Raw genomic sequence first — 18,681 nt, forward strand, 5'->3', positions numbered from 1 at the left:
GCAGCAGTTTGTATGTGATTTTCTCCACTTCTGCAGAATCACATGTAATTTGGGAAATGAGCAATATGCAATGTGTCTCTATTAGCTAAAATAGTTAATCTGGGTTCAAATAAATTATTCATTCAATAAACATGTGATGTGTACCTAATATGTGCTTTTCAAAGCTGTGAGGATATTGTAACAAATAAAACATCTAAGAATGCCTATCGAAGAAAGTTTATATTCTACCATGGAAGAAAAACAATCAGCAATAACCCCTCCAAATAAATAGTTTATCTTGTGTGTGTTAGAAGTTCGTAAGTCGTATAAAAGTATAGTTGTGTAAGGAGCATAAAGAAGCTACGGTGCCACAAGTTTATGTTGGGTGGTTAGGATCGGTTTCTTTGAGAAACTGACATCCAAGGAGGTGATCCTCCTTAGGATGGCACAGGGAGGAAAAAATCCTGAGGCCAGAGAATGCTTGAAGGGTACAAAGAACAGATTTGGGGCCAGTGTTGTGACAGCAGAATGAGTGACAGGACCTTGAGGTTGTCAGAGGGAAATGTAGCTGGGGGCTGGATTCTGTGGGGTCCTGAAGTTCACTCTTTAGTCTTTGATATTTTTCTTTGAGTAATCCAGGAAGCCATTGGAGTGTTCTGAATAGATAAGTGAGTCAGTATTATCTACCCGGCTGCTGTGTTAAGGATAGACCTTAAGAGGGGGAGAGTAGAAGTTGGGAGAGCTTAGAAGGCTATTGCAACAATTTAGGCAAGTGCTGGTGGTGCCTCTGGTCAGGTTAAGGCAGTAAAGGCGAAGATAAGATTTCTCTATATATTTTGTAGGTAGAGTAACAAACATTCACTAACCATCAGAGTCACTACACAAAATGATAAAACAGTTGAAACTAGCCTTATGTGCCCTTTTTGTTTTCCTTTTTTTTTTTTTATCTCATTGTTTTTTACTCCACTCCCTTCACTAAGTTCTTGGTACCTTTCTGGGAATTCTTGACTTCCCAAGATTCTCCCACCCCTGCTGTCAGTCACTTCTGCTCTTATACTAACCAGTTCTGTGTACAATTATCTTTGCTTCTTTCCAGCTACCCTCTCTGAATTGCTCTTAGTAATGATTCGCACTCGGGTGTCAATGGTTGAAAAAGTGTCAATTTTACCCCTAGGGGAGTATTTGCATTTTAATAGGGGGAGGGCTATGCAGTTTAATTTACAAGAGATTTTTCAAAGGAAAAAAAATAAAAAAACAACCAGAGATTCAAAATCAGGAGTTCAAATCTTGCAAGTTCACTGCATGAAGGAAGATCACTTCAGAAACTTACTGTGTTAAAAATGCCCTCAGGGTATGCTTGGATGTTGGATAGGGGAGAAGATGGTCTCTAATCATCCAGGTTTGTCTAGGACTTGAACCATAGATGAGGAACTAAAAATTGTGTTTTTTAATGTCCTCTCAATCTTATTGTAATCGTCAATTAAATATTTCAATTCAAATCAACAAATATTTGCTGAACATCTCTTCTCTGCCAGGTTGGCATTAAGTGTTGAAAATAAAAGGAGAAATAATATAAAATCTCTCCTCTAAAAACCTAGCAGTAGGATAGGGATAGCAAAATATTATAATATAATGAAATAAATATTATACATTTGGGGTGCTAGAAACACAAGCAGATAAATCAGGGTGGAGAGGGGGCCTGGGAAGGGAGTTGTCCAGGGCAGTTTTCTCAATATCTAACTCTCCCATCTGCTTTACCAGGCCATGGTCTACGGCCAGTCTTTGACAGTTAGTTTTATCCCCCCATCTAATCCTTCCATCATCAAAACCATTATAGATTGGCTCGCCAGTACTCCAGGTGTAAGGGAGGTGTCTGGGAGATCTCCTATGGATTGGATCGGGGCCGGGCTTGGGCTTTCATCTCAGGGCTGATATCAGGGAGATTCTGACTCAGGCAGTACAGACATGGTCATTGACGAGCAAGAAGTATACCTTTAGAGTGATGCTCTCATCTCTGCTCATGGATGCTTCCAGAAGAAGTTGACCACGGTGGTAGGGAGACTCTTCACCAGGGTTCTCTCATCTTTTTGTTTATATAATCTGAGGCTCTTTCATTTACCTGCACTTAAAGGGAGGTAAATGAATCTAAATCCCCAATTCTCAAGGCACCTAACATAGTTCATTTTGAAACATCCTGGATCTTTATTACTGGAGACTGTGGTGGCATTTTAGGTATCAGCAATAGGGGGTAGGAGAGTGGTAGAAAATATTTTCTGAAAAAGCAGAATGTACTCCTGCTATCCTCACCTTCAAACATGGAATTTAAATTGTAGTAACAAGCACTGCTTGTAAATAGGATTAACTCTGGTAAACTTAAGTACAGAAATGCCATTTTCTTTTCTAAACTCAGACTTTGCCCTGCATCAGGTAGCGGATATTTAAGAAATATTTATTGAATGTTAACTGAAAACATAGATTACAAATTAAGGAGATATAATTTGCCAGATTCAGTTTAGGCTGGCCATTTTTACCTTCTTTGATTAGTGGTGATACTAGCTTGTAATACCACAAGCCGTAATTCAAGTTACCCAGAATTATCTTGACTAGAATAATTTATAATTTTGTGCCAAAAAGCAAATCTCATGAACTTGGTTTAGCACCTGGAAGCCTTGGCATGCTGAAGAAGAAATATGTCCCAAATTAGAATAACACACTTCATATTTGGATTGAGTGTATATTGTTGAGAGAACCTAGAAGAAAAACAGTGGGCCCAAAAAGTGTCTTTTGTAGTAACAAGTGTGATTTCTAGACTGAAAAGGAAAAAGTATATATATCTTAGAGTCTTAGAGGAATAGTGCATGTCATCTAGTATATAGTCAACAAATATTTCTTGAATAAATCCATTAGTTGAACTGCCATATCCAAATAGATTTACAGGATGGATTAATGTCCACCATGTTGGGAGAACCCAGTGACAAGAACTTCCTGTCCTTAGTATATGATTTGAATGAAAATTAAAATTACATACCTAACAAAATAGATAATGAAATAGTGTAAACATTCTTATCTTCAGAGTTTACAATGAGAAAACAAATCTAATCAGATGAAATTGGACAGAGATAATACCTAAAGTCCCATTTTGGGTCTAGGGAAAAAGTGCATAAATACAGGATGGAGTTTATCAGCAAATGCTTGAAAAAAGATGAAAGGATTAAGAATTTTAGGTGATAGCATACTTAGTGTGATTCAACAATATGAAATGGCTCTGAGCTACTCTCCTTAATATTTTAAACTCTACATAAAAAGTAAGGAGGTGATCCCAATTATCATCATCTTCATTGCATTAATTGAGTTTATTGTCAATATTATGGAGGTGATGATTACATTCCACTTTGTATTACAAACACATCTAAACACACACCTTTTCAAAATTTAAAAGGAATATTGTTAGAGGAGAGTGCCAAAGATAGTAGAATTCTTCACTTGAGCATTAGGAAGTTGATGAAGGCAGCACTATAACTATCACACAGAAGAGAGCTCTTAGCATGAATCATGATTTCAAGGGGCAGAAAGAAATACGACCAATGGGGTAAGTTAACAGGAAGCATATTTTGGCTTGATACAAGGGAGAATTTTGCACCAGTTCTAACAGACCTGAATGTACTGCATTGGGAGGTAGGCAAGTGTTCATGTGGCTACTGAACAGAGAGATTCATGGGGTTGAACCAGATGACTTTCAAAATCTCTTCTGAATGTAAGATTCTATGATATTATGTGTGCAATAATAATATATCTCTCTGTACAGACTTTTGCAGCTATATTCTTTAGAGAAATTGAGGATAGGAGAGGAAATATTTTAAATGATTACCCATCCTGAAATGAAAGACAAGAATGTATGTAGGAAAATGCAAGAGTTGAGCTAGAAAGCCTGTGTCCAAATCCCAGCTTTGACTTACTCACTGGTGACCTTGTATAAGTTATTTAACATTTATGTACCCCAGTTTACTCATATAAAATGGGTATAATATGCTATTTACCTAATAGGTTTGTTGTGACAATTGAGTGAGATAATTCACATAAAGCTATTAGAATGGTACCTGGCCCATAATGATTTTTAGGTATTACTATTATTACAACTATGATTATAATTAAATATTAATAAGACCATCATAGAATATGAATAATATATTTTATTATACATTATGGGTATGTTTAGATATCTTTTGGAAGAAAATATCATCTTACAGAGAAGCACGGTTATTGAATCCAGGTAGGCTCTTTATGGGCTGTGTGGTCTTGGACAAGTCACTTGAGCTCTGCTTTCCTAATAACTCTTTAGTTATAGGGCATCTATAAAATTAAATGAGTCAATGTATGTTATTTATTTGGAAATAATTGTCACCTCCTATTGCCCATGAAGAGATGGCATTTCAATTTCAATCCTTATCTAAATACATTGTTGTCTGGAGACCATAGCAGTACAGAGTCGATGTAGAGACTTAGGGCTTCGGTAATTGCCTCTCATGTAGAGATGGGAGTGCAGGATCCATAAGAGTTGAGACACCTGTAGAAGGCCACATAGCTGCTTCTTATGAGGGAGAAGTGCTATTTGGAGGAGAGAAGTGGAAAATAAGTAAACATTCAGAATATATATTTTTTTTTGGAAAAAAATATGTAGTTTCTGAGATCTTGTGCATATTTTTCTGAGTATGTGTTTGTGTATGTGTGTGTACCCATATGTGATTACATGGGAATTTGTGTGTTTGCATATGAATATATGTATATGTTTTGTGTGTATGAGTGTGAGTGTGTGTAAGCGAGCATGTGTTTTGCGGATGAGTGTGATTGTCTGGCTATGGTGGCTTTCTATGTCACCTGCTGGCATCCAGGCCTCAGGTTGCTAATTTCTTTTTATTCTCTGTAACTCACTCGACTGAGAAAAAAAAAAAAGTAAAAAGAGAGAATGTGTTCTGCTTTTAGCTGGACAATGACTTTCTTCTAGGTCTGGCACTTTGATTCCTTGCTAATTCAGCCTGCCAGTCTCTTATCCTTATCACACCAGTTTAATAAAGTTTACTTTATTACATCTCTAAAATCCAAGGTTTAGTTTTATTTGACTACCCTGTCTTCTTCTGCAGACCCTTTGGTTTGCTTTCCAAGGGATTGAGACAGCCTGGAGCTCTGTGCCAATTTCCTGCTGTCTCTGGGCTACTGAAGAAGCTTCCTGAGCCAAGGGAATTTGAAATGATGAGAGCCTGGAACTTTAGTTAAACAGCTGAGATCCAGAGTGGTATCAAAGTTGTGCTTTTGAGGCTTTCTTGATTAGGCAAATCTAAGGAAGGAAGGCTGCTTCTCAAATGCCCATGTTTTTTGACTCAGTCATTTCAGCACAGAGAAAATATCCTGCCATAGCTTTGTAATCAAGTGCAGTTTTGTTTGTTTGTTCATTTGTTTCATTTTGTTTTTGGGATAGGAGATGTTCATCCTTGCTTTGAGAATGACTCTTGTGTGTAAGCAGTATGTTGCATAAACACAACCCACGTGATCTGATTGCCAAACAAACAAACAAAAAAAACAAAACAAAAAAAAAACTGGGCATTTGATCATGCATTTTATCCTGATTTCTACAACGTCCTTATGCTCACCCCTCTCCTCTAAATACTCCACAAAACTGAACTATATTACTCTGAGTTGTACTTAAAACTCAGGAAATTTTTATCATTTGTTTCGTTTCGTTGACATCACTGTATTAGAAAGTGTGGGAGATCATGATGAGGTTAAAAAATGAGTATAAAATCAAGAGCTTACACTGCTCATTTTTCCATATGGAGTTAAATTGCTGATATTATTTATATTCAAATTATTGACTACATTGCTGCTTGTTAAAATCGTCTGCTAAATTTTATGTATTCTGAGCTTTGCTTTTGTGCATGATGCAAGAGAATGTATCAAGAGCTCAATTAAATTTATATGCATAATATTTGTTAATTATGGCACCATAAAAAAGAAACATTCCTTTGAGGATCGAGAAGTCCCCCCCACCCCCACACACGCTCATGTATAAAATAGTGCTGCTCTGAGGGAGTACTGCTAATGAGAAACTTATATATAATTTTGTGAAATGGATGTTTTTAAGCTCTGAAACAGAATAGCATATAATTGCCTATAATCTCTAGGCTGATATTTTACTGTAGTATTACTTTGCTTCTCGCTCCAATAAAATATTAACATGGTAAGCTAATTTTTTTCTGTCACAAGCAAGTTATTCAGCATAATAACTCTTTTCTTCATTTGATAACATGTCATTTAACTTAGTAGAACTGTCTAAAATTATGTCATATTCTTCACCCTTTTCATCTCTACTCTTGCTTTCTGGTTACCCATTCTAGCAATACAAGACCAAGTCAAGCTACAAGGCTTTTGCAGCAATCCCTACAAACACATTGCTTTTGGAACAGAAGGTCAGTGTTGGCTCAAAAGCAAAGTGAATTTTATGTTTCTGATGTCATTTTGTTGGGTTTTCTGAAATTTCTTTTGGGGAGATTTCTGTTTTAAAGTTCTGCCTTTACTGAAATATTAATAAAGTGCTGTTCTTAGTTTAGGATGATGTGCTAAAAGCATTTTGATGAATATAATTAGAGTCATCATTGATTTATTACTACAGGTTGGCTATAAGCCTAGAGATATCTAGTTCACTGTCAAGCATCCTTCAAAAGCTTGGTTCAGGTTTGGATAGATACCTGTCCTTTGGAATTTTAAATAATTGTTATATTCGAGAACTTCCAGCTTTGTCCATATTGATCAAAAGAATTGAGGAGAAATGGGATGACATGTGGGCAACTGTCCCCCTTGGTCATTGATTGGTCAAGACTTGGTGATTAATAGTGGCTTCCACCACTATAATATACTGATACAGTCCCACAGATCCCAGCATGGGCTAAACCTTTTCATTTATTCTTGCCAGCCACTGATCCTACCTCCATGGGTGGAAGGAAGGTTTGAGAAGACTCTTAATGACCCAGTGGCTTTCACATGGCTCTAGGGGGTTTTGGCTTTGCTATTAAGAGTCATTAATTATAAAATTACAGGTTGTTACTTCAGTAGGTAAATTAAATGCACTTGTTTAATAAGTGCATTACATATGCTCAAATGAAGGCCAAAGAGAGAATCAGATCATGAATCAAAGTGTAATCAGTTACCAGGTCTGTGAAATTATTTATTTCATATATTATTTTTATGGTGATTTATTTAGACAATTTATCTCTTAGTGCATTAAGCCCATTTTTTTCCTATGTAATTACAGTGTTTCAAATACTGTTACTATCATTTGTCAAGATTTTAGTGTTTGTCAGTTAGGTAGTATTTTGATCACTGGTTATCTACAATCTTTCTCCCTTAGCATGACCTGGAGAATAAAACTTTTGTATGATATCTTGTCTAAAAAGTAGGACGTGTCAATGGGAAATGCTAAGTAGTATATAGATGAACATTAAATGGACAGCATCTCTTATAGTACATACCTCTGATAATAATTCCAAATTATCCACATGTGGTCTAGAATCTATGTTCTGTATACCTAAATGCTTTGAACTGGAGGGTCATTAGGCTGCAGGGAAATCTGAAGCTTTTTCTCTAGCTTCTCTCCTGAATTTCTACTTTTTACAGCTTATTAAAAGATGAGATGGGCCTAAAACACTGATTTCAGGAGGCTTCAGGAGAATGTGGGAAGTGACACTTTCTCAGTTGTCCCTTTACCCTACTCTCTGGGGCCATCGTAGTGAGTGAAGGTGGCAGTGTTTTCATACCATAGATTCTCTGCCTATTTAGGATGGACGTTTCTGGAATCTGGTCACAAGTGTCTGTCTTCACAGATACAGGAGAATCACTGTCCATCGGTAGTGAGGCAAAGAGGAGATTAGGAGCCTGCGGGGCCAGGGTGTCCTTCCTTCATGCTTGTCTCACTAGCCGAGGCACATTGTCCTGGAACTGTGTGGTGCTGCTATGTTAATTTTATATTTAGAAAAATGACAGTTAATTCTTCCTGACAGTCTTCTGTGAGATAAGGCTGGATGTCAGTATTGGTTCCAGAATCTCTGTCCACCGGTCCTCTTCTCTTTCAATTAACTGGATTATAGAGTTTATAATTTATTCACTAGCCACTAAAAATAAAGAATAATAAGTTTAAGTTCCAATTTTATTACAAACTCATTTCCAAAATGTGTATAGTGGTATTGATGTATATTCAACCTAATACAAGTTTATATGGGATAAGATCTGTGTTTTTAATTTTAAATAATTACTATTTTTATTTTTCATACAACAAAATGCAAATATCATGATATTTAATTTAAAATAATTTTATTCTAGGGAAGAATGGGTTATTGTATAAGTACTAGTGTAGGTAATTGTCTCTTGGCCAAAGTAAATTGTTTTTGGATGATAAATATTTGACTTATACAAAGGTCACAAGATATGATGTGAATTTTTTTTTTCTTATTTAGATACTTTGAATAATTCTACCTATTTTCTGCTGGCTTTCTCATGTTATGTGTTCCTCAATGAGAAAATTTTAAAATTCGTAAGAATTTTTTTTTTTTTTTTTTTTTTTTTTGAGACAGAGTGTCGCTTTGTTGCCCAGGCTAGAGTGAGTGCCGTGGCGTCAGCCTAGCTCACAGCAACCTCAAACGCCTGGGCTTAAGCAATCCTACTGCCTCAGCCTCCCGAGTAGCTGGGACTACAGGCATGCGCCACCATGCCCAGCTAATTTTTTTTTTTCCTATATATATTTTAGTTGGCCAGATAATTTCTTTCTATTTTTAGTAGAGACGAGGTCTCGCTCATTGCTCAGGCTGGTCTCGAACTCCTGACCTTGAGCGATCCACCCGCCTCGGCCTCCCAGAGTGCTAGGATTACAGGCGTGAGCCACCGCGCCCGGCCAAGAATTTTTAAATATCAAAGTCTTTTCTAAAGATTTTATGAGCGAGCTTACTTTCATTTTCAATAATATTTCTTGAATCATATTATGCTGCTCCTTTCAGTGTTGTAGTTTTTTAAAAATAAATCTAGTAATTTAGTCCTTTATACCCATCTGTTTATACAATAGAATTCATCTTATGTCATTGAAATCAAAGGGATTTATTTCTGAATTGAGTGGAAAGATTAGGACTATAATCTTCACAAACTCATCTATTTTAGGAAGAATCAAAATTTTGGAATATGTTAAACCACAGAAGCTTCTCTGAGATCCCTTTTATATCACACAGAACACCACAATTAAGGGGTAGGGTGATGCTGCAGACTCATTTTAATACTTGGGTAGCATCCATACCGTGGAATGCCTTGAAGATAGAAGTAACATAAATAATTCAAGTCTTAAATATTTTGAAAGTTAATTCTCTCCCCAACCAGATTATATCCACGGTGGTTATCTTACGCTACATTCTATTCTATAGCATATAGTATACTTAATGAGAAACCAGATTTACTTTTTGAAAATAGTGCTATTTTTAAAAGCAAGATTTTCTCCAAATTGAAATACAGGCATCCCTTACAACGAGACATTAAGCTGTCATTGAATCACTGGATTGGTTTCAGTTTTAATTGTCCCTGGATGAGGCTCATCATTTTGAAAAGAGTACACTTTGTTGGCAGAGGACATGAGATTTCTGGTACTTCTGTTATATAATTTTTGTCTTCATCAAAAGTTCAATTTATAGCTTATTCCATATTCTATTATGTTTTTCCCTATGAACATTTAGGAAGGAAGTATTTTTAGCTGAGTCTTAACTAAGGATTTACAGGAAGAGGAGATAGATGTAAGGTATCATATTTTAATGTGTTGGCTTCAGAGTATTTGGCTTAATCTCCTGCCAATAATCATCATCTTCTCCAAGAATGACATGAGAATGAAATACAAATGATTCTAAAGTAATCAGATCAGCTTGTATTTGTGACTGTCCATGGGCTTTATGTTCAACAATATATAAGGTCCATAGTCAAAATTTTTAACTTTGATGTGGACATTATTTTTAGTCTCAATGTGTGTATTGCTGTCTTTTTCAGAGAATATTAAAGGTCTGTCTCTCTCATTGACTAGTTTTTATTCTTATTTTCTGAGTCTGATAGCAATAGGTAAAAAGCTAAAATTAAACTGTTTGGAACATATTAATATTACAAGTAAATGGATTATTATTTTTATTGTACCATTGTATTAAGGAAAGGAAAGACAAAGGAAGGAATATTTCCATGAAATCAAATAATATGCATCTTTATTGTCTCAAGAATGATTAATATTTTTCCATGAAAGTATGCATTTTTTTAAAGTAATTTCAATTCTCTGTTCCATCCTTCACAAGTATTCCTCAGGATAAAATTAGGGTTAAGGTTAATTACAAAGTTTCTAACAAATGGCATTATTATCTGCCATTTTCAAGATACGTTTAATTCATTAAGCACGTGTGTATTTGACTGAAGAATTCTGGCGCAGCTCAATATAGCAAATACAAATTATAGGATTAATTCCTTAAATGTAAAGTTATAGAATAAAAATCCTTTTTTTGGTGGAAGAATATAAAAATAGCTATTTTAAAGATAACAATAATAAATATGTTATAAAAATAGAAAGGAAAAGATTTGATGTATCTTGTCAGTTGTCAAATCAATTTATTCTAAGTTGCCTGTTTAATTTTTTAAAGCATGAGTTGGAAAACACCAATCTGATTAAACATATGTCCCTGGGTGAGAGTATTTTAAGATCTCTCCATGTCTTAAAAATTTCACAAAACCTGGTTTCTAATTTAGCACATGACCTATATTAAAGGGACATCACTTAATTTAAATTAGTGCAAAAGGTGTGTTCCCAATTTCCTTAACAATGCAGAAGTGTCCAGGACTTAAATCTATGCTGACTGGTTCTTCTCAGGTTATTGTCTACTCTGTGGATATCTTTTTTAAAACACTTACCAAACCACATTTAATTATGCGTACTTATTGATTTCTTTTTCTACCATAAACTTTTTGAGGGAATACAGTTTTTTTTTTTTTTTAATTTTTTTGTTAAATGTTCATTAAATGAATGAATTTAGTTTGGGGCTAGATAGGTTTCTAAAATTTCCAATTTTATCTTAAGGCAGATTTTTGTTCTTAAGAGTATAAAAATAAAGGGGGGCCAGTGTATGACAATTGAACCAACAATAATAAGGAGTCTTTCTTTAGGATAGAATAAGTGTCATCAGTTCTACTTCCATGGAAAAACTATGAAAGGCCTTCTGCTTTAAGAGGAGTAAGTTGGTTTTAGGCTTGGCAGTTTTTGAAGATTAGACAATACACTCACAATGGCTGCCGTACTGAGTACTTGAGTGTATCAGACACTAAGCTAAATGCTTTACCATCTTCACAGCTCTGTGGAGAATTTGATGCTCAAAGAAGCCAAGTAAATTCCCCAAGCAGCAGGGCTGGTAAGTTGCTGCACTGGACCTCAAAGAAGACCTGACTGTCCCCCAGCCTTTCCCTGCTCACTATGCAACAGTGATATCAGCTAGTTAGAGTGAAATATTGAGCAAGAGATGATGATTTTGGATCCCTTTCTACAACGCTTTTTTCCCTTACTTGCTAAAACATATTTAAGTCCTCACTAAATCAGAGCAACGAAAGTATTTTGTTTTTATGAGGAACAATCAAAGGGAATTAGAACCACTTTAGTTCTGAGAAGACTTGGGAGAGTGAGGGATTACAAAGTAGCCCAATGCTTTGAACTGCTGAAAGAGATGAGGCAAAGCACGCTGAAGGAGGTGCTGGCTGGAAATAAGGAACACCTTTCTGATAGCCTTAATCAAATGAAGGAAAAGTATGGCTCCTCTTGTCATTGAGCCCTCATGGAATGGGGTTGAAACTGGTTGTAATGGTTTGCAAAAAGTCCTTCTGTGTGGAGGGAACAGATATTTAACTCTCCAAAGCTCTTGGGACTGAAAACACCAGAAAGAATTCCTTAGTTCTTGAAATTTTTAAACCAATTATGTAAACATAATCTGGTAAATACTCCTAGATCTTTAAAAATAACCTGTAACTTTTATATATCTGCAAACTCCTTTGTCTTGCAGTGTCTTCTTCCCCCTTTTCTTCAGAGCTGAATGTTTATTCAGACCTAGATAACCAATTTAGATAATCAGAGATTTATTTTTTTTCAGAATATCTCCAATCCTACAAATGATTTTCTATTAATTTATTTCACCAAATAGCTGGTCAGAGTAATAAAGTAGAGGAGCATTTAGTCTTAGCATAAATCATTTGAAGGGGGTTATTTGATCATTACTAAAATATAGTAACTCATGTATGAAATTTTTGAAATTCAATCCAGTAGATAGTCTGGACATAACAAAAAGTTTACAAGTCTCTTCGTATCACTCTCCCTTTGGAGGCAGCTTATTTTCCAACTCCATTTAGAGTACAACTAATTCATTCCATCTTCAGATTTCTGGAACTTAATCCTATTTCTTAGGGAGTAGGTTAGACTGATTCAATATATCTGACTAAAAAGTCTTTGCAATTCCATCAGAAGATGCTCCTTTTAACTAGGGAATACCTATTACAGTTTATTGGCATACTTTCATGTAAGGACTTTGATTTACAATGCTTGTTCATAGTCCTTGGCTTTCAGTTATAATGTAGTGCTAAATTCAAAAGCCATTTTCTGCTAAAAGTTAGATTTATTGGGTCTCTTTTCAAAAACTGGACCTCAAAGTTGATTGTTCTGAGCAACATACAAACAATTTTGATAATTTATATTAGTTAAGAATCTTTAAAAATGAGATTCAATGAAATATCCCATTTATGTCTCAATTGCTATATAGTTCAGTTTGATGGAAAACATGTTTTTAATAACAATAATTTATTGGAGAATATTTTAACAAACTTTAACCCAAAATGAATAAATCTAAAGAAAAATTAATACAATCCTGCTGGCTAACTTGTCAAAAAGCAATATATGGTCAGACTTCTTATTAATGGAGATTTCAAATATGTTCTTTCAATTTTGGACAACAGAAAAAGAAGCAACTTTTTATGGCTGTTAGAAATAGTGAATCAAGATGATACATTGGACAAATAACTCCTAGATAATTAAAAAATTGATTCTAGTAAATTTCAAAGCCATTTAAGCTCAAAATAATCTCCCCACCAGATTTTTTCTAACACAGTCTGAATATTTGTCCCATTTCAAAATTTTAGCTTTAGTAAACTGACACCAGTTATCTGTCTTAGTTTTCCAAGGGACCTGAGTAATTTTGTAATTCTTTGAATGAAGTTTAATATTTCAAATAGCCTATTTAAAGTTGTGTTTCCTTGAAGTAAATTCCCACATACTAATTAAAATATCAACTTTATTTGCTTTTAGCTGAAAAAAAATCACCTTATTGTACTAACGTTGATTATATGATTAGATCTTTGATGGTAAACAAATTTAATTGTAATACAGGAAAAGAAATAGTTTATTTGTTAATCTAAATACTCAAAAAGTTTAAAATACTTCTCTAGAGCATTTTACTGGAAACCATTAAAGTCATATCATTTCTATGATTCATGTATTCATTTGTTCATTGGTTTACCTTGTAATCCAACCTGGAGTTCTTTACTGAGCACCTGTTATGTTCTCTATCCTGGGGCTGCAAAGATAAATACCATATTTCCTTGAGCTTCATAGGACAAATCATCCAGTAGGGTAGAGATACAGTTTAAAAAGTAATTATAATACAATATGCTTATGGTATGTGCAAAGTGGTATGGTCCCCCAACCAGAGAATGGCCATTTTGTGAGGGCCAAGAAAGACATTATAAAGGAGTATGATTTGTATCTTCAGGATGAATAGGAATTCTCTGAGCGAAATGAAAGTGGAAGCAAGATGATCTAAGGAGAGTTAGTAACATGTAGTACAAAAGATCAGCACAAATTCAAAGAACTCAAGCAATTCTTTGCGGTTAAAGAGCAGCAGGCAAGTGAGGAGCAGATGGAAGGCATTGTTGGAAAGGCGAGCAAGGACCAGAACAAAATTCTCTCCTGAGGAGTTTGTTCTTAGTCCTGGTTTTTCATTTCTGACCTTTGCCTTCTCCATAATTATCAATATAGTAGACATCAAGTGTGGTGTAAGGCCTAAAATTAAGTTCCAGTGTTGTGTGCTACCCTGACATCTGGTGACACTGGGAGATCCTCAAATGGCCCCGCTGCACATGTCCTCCTCACTCTGCTCCTGCAGATGGGGTCCCCTAGCCAAGCAACAAGCCTCCTTGTCAAACTGACCAGGTGCAGTCTTGCTTGTGCCTTAACAGTAGGTTCCAGTTCCTGGAGAATTTCTCAAACAAGCCAACCACATCCTTCAGACCAGGGGAACCCCACTTTCCTGATACCCACAGCCCCTGGCTGTTCACCCTGTTCCTTAGTGCAACCCTGTGTGACCCTGCATAGTGTGCGGTGCCCTCCTCCCCTGGAGTGTGAATAAATGTGACAAATAAATTGTGGTGGATTTTATCTGTCCAGCATCAGAAGTCATGTAATCATCCATCCCTACAACACCAGGGAAAGAACCTCTTCCCCAATCAACAAGGCAGATAGGAAGTGATGAAAACACCACGTCAGGAAAAATTTAAACCAACTGAACACCAGCTAGCAGTTATTTTTATAAAATTTTCTGTTCCTTGCCAAGAATTTTTCATGATTAATCATAATTTTAAAGGATGAAGGAAGAAAGCATAACAGATTTTTTTTATGGTAAGAAAGAGGCATTTGTTTTTCTTAGGTTATTATAGCCAATCTTCCAAATATTGTTATTTAATACAGAGAAGTGAATTTTGAAACAAAAATTTCCAGACAGTATTTTCCTTTGTGAGATATTAAAATGATGTATGGATGATGAAATCTTATCTTTTAGATGTCACTTTTTTGAATTCTTATGGATATAACCTATGTCAACATGACAGCTCTAGCATCTGGACATAGTACCTGTTGGAAAAGGCTAATACTTCTGGATCTGTTATTTCTGTGGCTCTATTAGAAGGAGGAAAATAGATTCTGATGAGCAATGGATTCCTTGGTTTCATGGCTGGTATAACACCTTGTAGTTAGCATATACCTATAAAAGAATGTTAATAACAAAATGAGTGGTAGGAGGTAAATCTAAATAAGAGGACAGGGCAGTGTATAATTTTAAAAAGTTATGTAAGACATGACAATAGAGAACCAAGTCTTTTGTTTGTCTGTTTACAAATTTATCATAACATATATATTCAAGTGATCATTTTTCTTTTGAAAGTAACTGCCTTGAGGGCCCAACCACTTGCTCTAATTAGTCTGCAATTACTTATGACATTGTTGGCAACCTCTTTTGTAATTGCCTTTAGAACTCATGGCACATATTTTTTGAAAAACCATAATAGTGGGAGATTGTCAAACTTAGAAAGTGGATTGGAACTAGATAGCTTGAAAAAGAAAATGCATTAAAATAGGTTGAATCACATGAAATTGCCATTTTGATATGTCATTGCTAGCTGAAGATCGGCAATTTCATGTGGTTCAACCCAATATAAAGCTGAGCTCATAAAAAAGAAGGGGAAATTTCCAAGGGTCAAATGCCAAAAACAGGATGAAAATCAGGGTGCTGATGCCATGGTTGTCCTGAAGGTATTAAGTTCAGGAACCCTAAGAATTGGGATTTACTGTCAACTTGTCAAGGGGAGGGAAAGACTTGGGGCTGAGTGAGACAGAGAACTGGAATTGCATCCCCATCACATAGCCAGGATATCTGAAGGTTTACACTCTCAATTACAAGATGGATAAGAAAAAATTTGCAAAGGGAAATGACAAGCACAGTTTCTTATATCAGTCTAGGTTCAAGGTAGGAAAAAAAAAAGCTTTAACCACAAGCCTGCCCTGAGGCAGGTTTGAGATTTGAATTTATACAATCTTTGCGATAAAGAAAATGTGTGCTAAAAATTTGAAATTAAAATTACATTTAAATTTAAATTAGTTTGCCTCATTCTGCTTCTGGAAATGAAGGAGTAGCTTGTATTGGACCAACTGTTTTGCAGGTAACAATAATACACTCTGGAAAACATGTAAAAAAGAACTGTCTGAAGGTATTGGGACATGACCCAGAGCAGATAGAAACTGCAGTAGAGTGAATGCTTGTAAGAAGGAAATGGCATTGGGTCTTTTCTAGATTTTATAGTTTTTTTTTAAACCTTATGGGTAGCCCCTTGTCTGCTCACATCGAAGTAGTGAAACCTCAGTAAGAAACCTGAAGGGTACTGGATGAGGAATCAGAGAACAGAGTGTTAGGTCACACAAGAACTGGAAAGTGAGGAGAGAATCCAGGAGAAGAGAGAGTCATAGAAGGGGAGCCCCAAATGCTTTATAAATACTCTGCCCCAATCTTTGGACAACTATTGAATGTGCCCATTAAGCTCAGCAAAGGATAAAACAATGGAATAAAGATTTCAGCTTCTGCCCATTTTGGAGTCAAATTAACTGCATGTTAAAACTAAACAATGATAATAATATTACCCTTCAGGTTACCATAACAGAATTCAGAGTCCTTGTAACATATCATTCAAAATATTCTAGCTATAATCCTAAATTTTTAGACATACAAAGAAATAGAATAATTTAACTCATACTCAAGGTAAAATATAATTCATAGAGGTCAACTTAAAGTGTTCCAGATGTTGTAATTATTTGGCAAGGCTTTTAAAGCTGTTATTATAAATATACTCAAGGGTGTAAAGGAACATATGCTCATAATAAATTAGCACATGAGAATTCTCAGCACAAAAATAGAAACTATAATAAAAAGATATCAAGTGGAAATTCCAGAATTGAAAAACAAGATATTATAAATAAAAAATTCACTGTATTGGTTTAAGAAAAACCTGGAGATAATAAAAGAGTGAACTTGAAGATGTATTGATAGACATCACCTGATTTGAAAAATAAAGGGGAAAGGATGGAATAATTGAACAGAGTTCAGTGACTTGTGGGATAATATAAAAATGTAATTGGAGTCCCAGAAGGAGAGGAGAGAGAGAATGGAGCAAAAAAAAATTTGAAAAACTAGTAGCCAAAATTTTTCTAACCTTGGTAATAGATATGAATGTATACTTTCAAGAAGCTCATATAATCCTAAGAATGTTTAATTTAAAAAGTCTACCTGCATCATAATCAAACTGCTAAAAATACCATATAAAGACAAAATCCTGAAAGCATCAGAGAAAAATAATTTACTACATGCAGAAGAACAAAAATACAATAATAGCTAACTTCTCATTAGACACAATGGAGGCCAAAGACAATGGAATGACACCTTTAAAATGATGAGAGAGAAAAAGAAACTCTACATTTTGTGTCCAGGAATAATTCCTTCAAGAAAGAAGACAAAGTAAGGATATCTTCAGCTAAAAGAAAACTAGGAGAATTCTTGATAGCAGACTGGCACTATAAAAGGAACTAAGGAAGTTTTTTCAGGTCGAAGGGAAATCATGGCAAATATAAGCACAGAACTTCAGAGAGAAGGTCAGAGCATGGGGAAATGATGAATATGTGGGTAACTATAAAATATTATTTTATTAAAATCTTTTTATAATCATATAGCTGTTTAAAGCAAAACTTACAACATAATAATATGTTTAGAACATATTTAAATATAATTAATTGGCAATTAGAGCATAAAAATAAGGAGGGATGAATTGAATTGTACATTTTGAGATCCTTACATATTATGTGCAGTGTTCTAAGATTTTGTATTGCTTGGGTTAGCTTTTGGTATGAATAGAAACATTTCAAGGCTAATTTCGAAAAATATATAGCCTACAGTGCCTGTATTAGTCAGGGTAAGCAACATTAACTGCCACAACAGACAAACCCTCGCATTTCAATGGTTTAATGCAATCAACATTTCTTTCCTTCCTTCATCATAGTTTAATGTAGCTCAACTTAGCTCTCCCACATGGCTCTTCTCCAATAATGACTCAGTAACATTGTCTCCTTCCATCTTGCATGTTAGTTGTCTGAAGATGAAAGAGAGAATAATGAAAACTCATATTGATGTTTAACTGCATTGCACCAGAAGTTCCACATCACTTTAGATTACATTCCACAAAAAGTCAGTCAGAAGCCCACACGCAAATTCTTGAGGCCAACAAAATGTTGTATAACTGTATTTAAGAAAATGAAAGTATATGATGAACACCTAGCATTGTCTCTGCCACATGTCTGAATTAGTGAATAAAAAAAGAATGCGAAAACCCCACCTTTAATCAACTAAAAATTCAAAAATTAAAGAAAAAATGAAATGGAAAAATTGGGACAAAAGCAAAACAAAAAAAAATCCTCAACTTTTTTTTTGTTATTGTAAAATGGAGATAGTATTGAACATACTAATTTCATGGGACCAACTGAACAAATGTGGAAAATGCCTTCCAGAACAGCTCTTCGAATGGTTCAGATATTTTCTTAGAAATAGTGATATATACAGGGCTTTGAAAAGTCTATGCAGAGGCTTTTCTGCTACATTTATATTTGACCAGAAACCTCATATGAGAACTATTTCATTTATCACTAGGCACTAGATGAACCAGCCAAGACTGAAAGTGTCTCCAAGGACAACCCGTTAGATCTACCTGTGGAGGTAATAACTTCAAATTTCCCCTGCTTTAGGTATG

General features: G+C 35.1%; 1 protein-coding gene across 2 annotated transcripts in view; it reads left to right on the plus strand.

The window, feature by feature from the left end:
- The window catches only part of MLIP (muscular LMNA interacting protein), a 243,025-nt gene that overhangs the window by 134,826 nt on the left and 89,518 nt on the right, over nt 1-18,681 (plus strand). For both annotated transcript variants that reach the window (XM_069487902.1, XM_069487901.1), the window contains 2 exons: nt 6,369-6,440; nt 18,582-18,647. In XM_069487902.1, coding sequence (XP_069344003.1) covers nt 6,369-6,440; nt 18,582-18,647 — 138 coding nt within the window. The remainder of the gene's footprint in view (nt 1-6,368; nt 6,441-18,581; nt 18,648-18,681) is intronic.

This window comes from Eulemur rufifrons, chromosome 15 (genome assembly GCF_041146395.1).
Source record: "Eulemur rufifrons isolate Redbay chromosome 15, OSU_ERuf_1, whole genome shotgun sequence".
Classification (NCBI taxonomy): domain Eukaryota; kingdom Metazoa; phylum Chordata; class Mammalia; order Primates; family Lemuridae; genus Eulemur; species Eulemur rufifrons.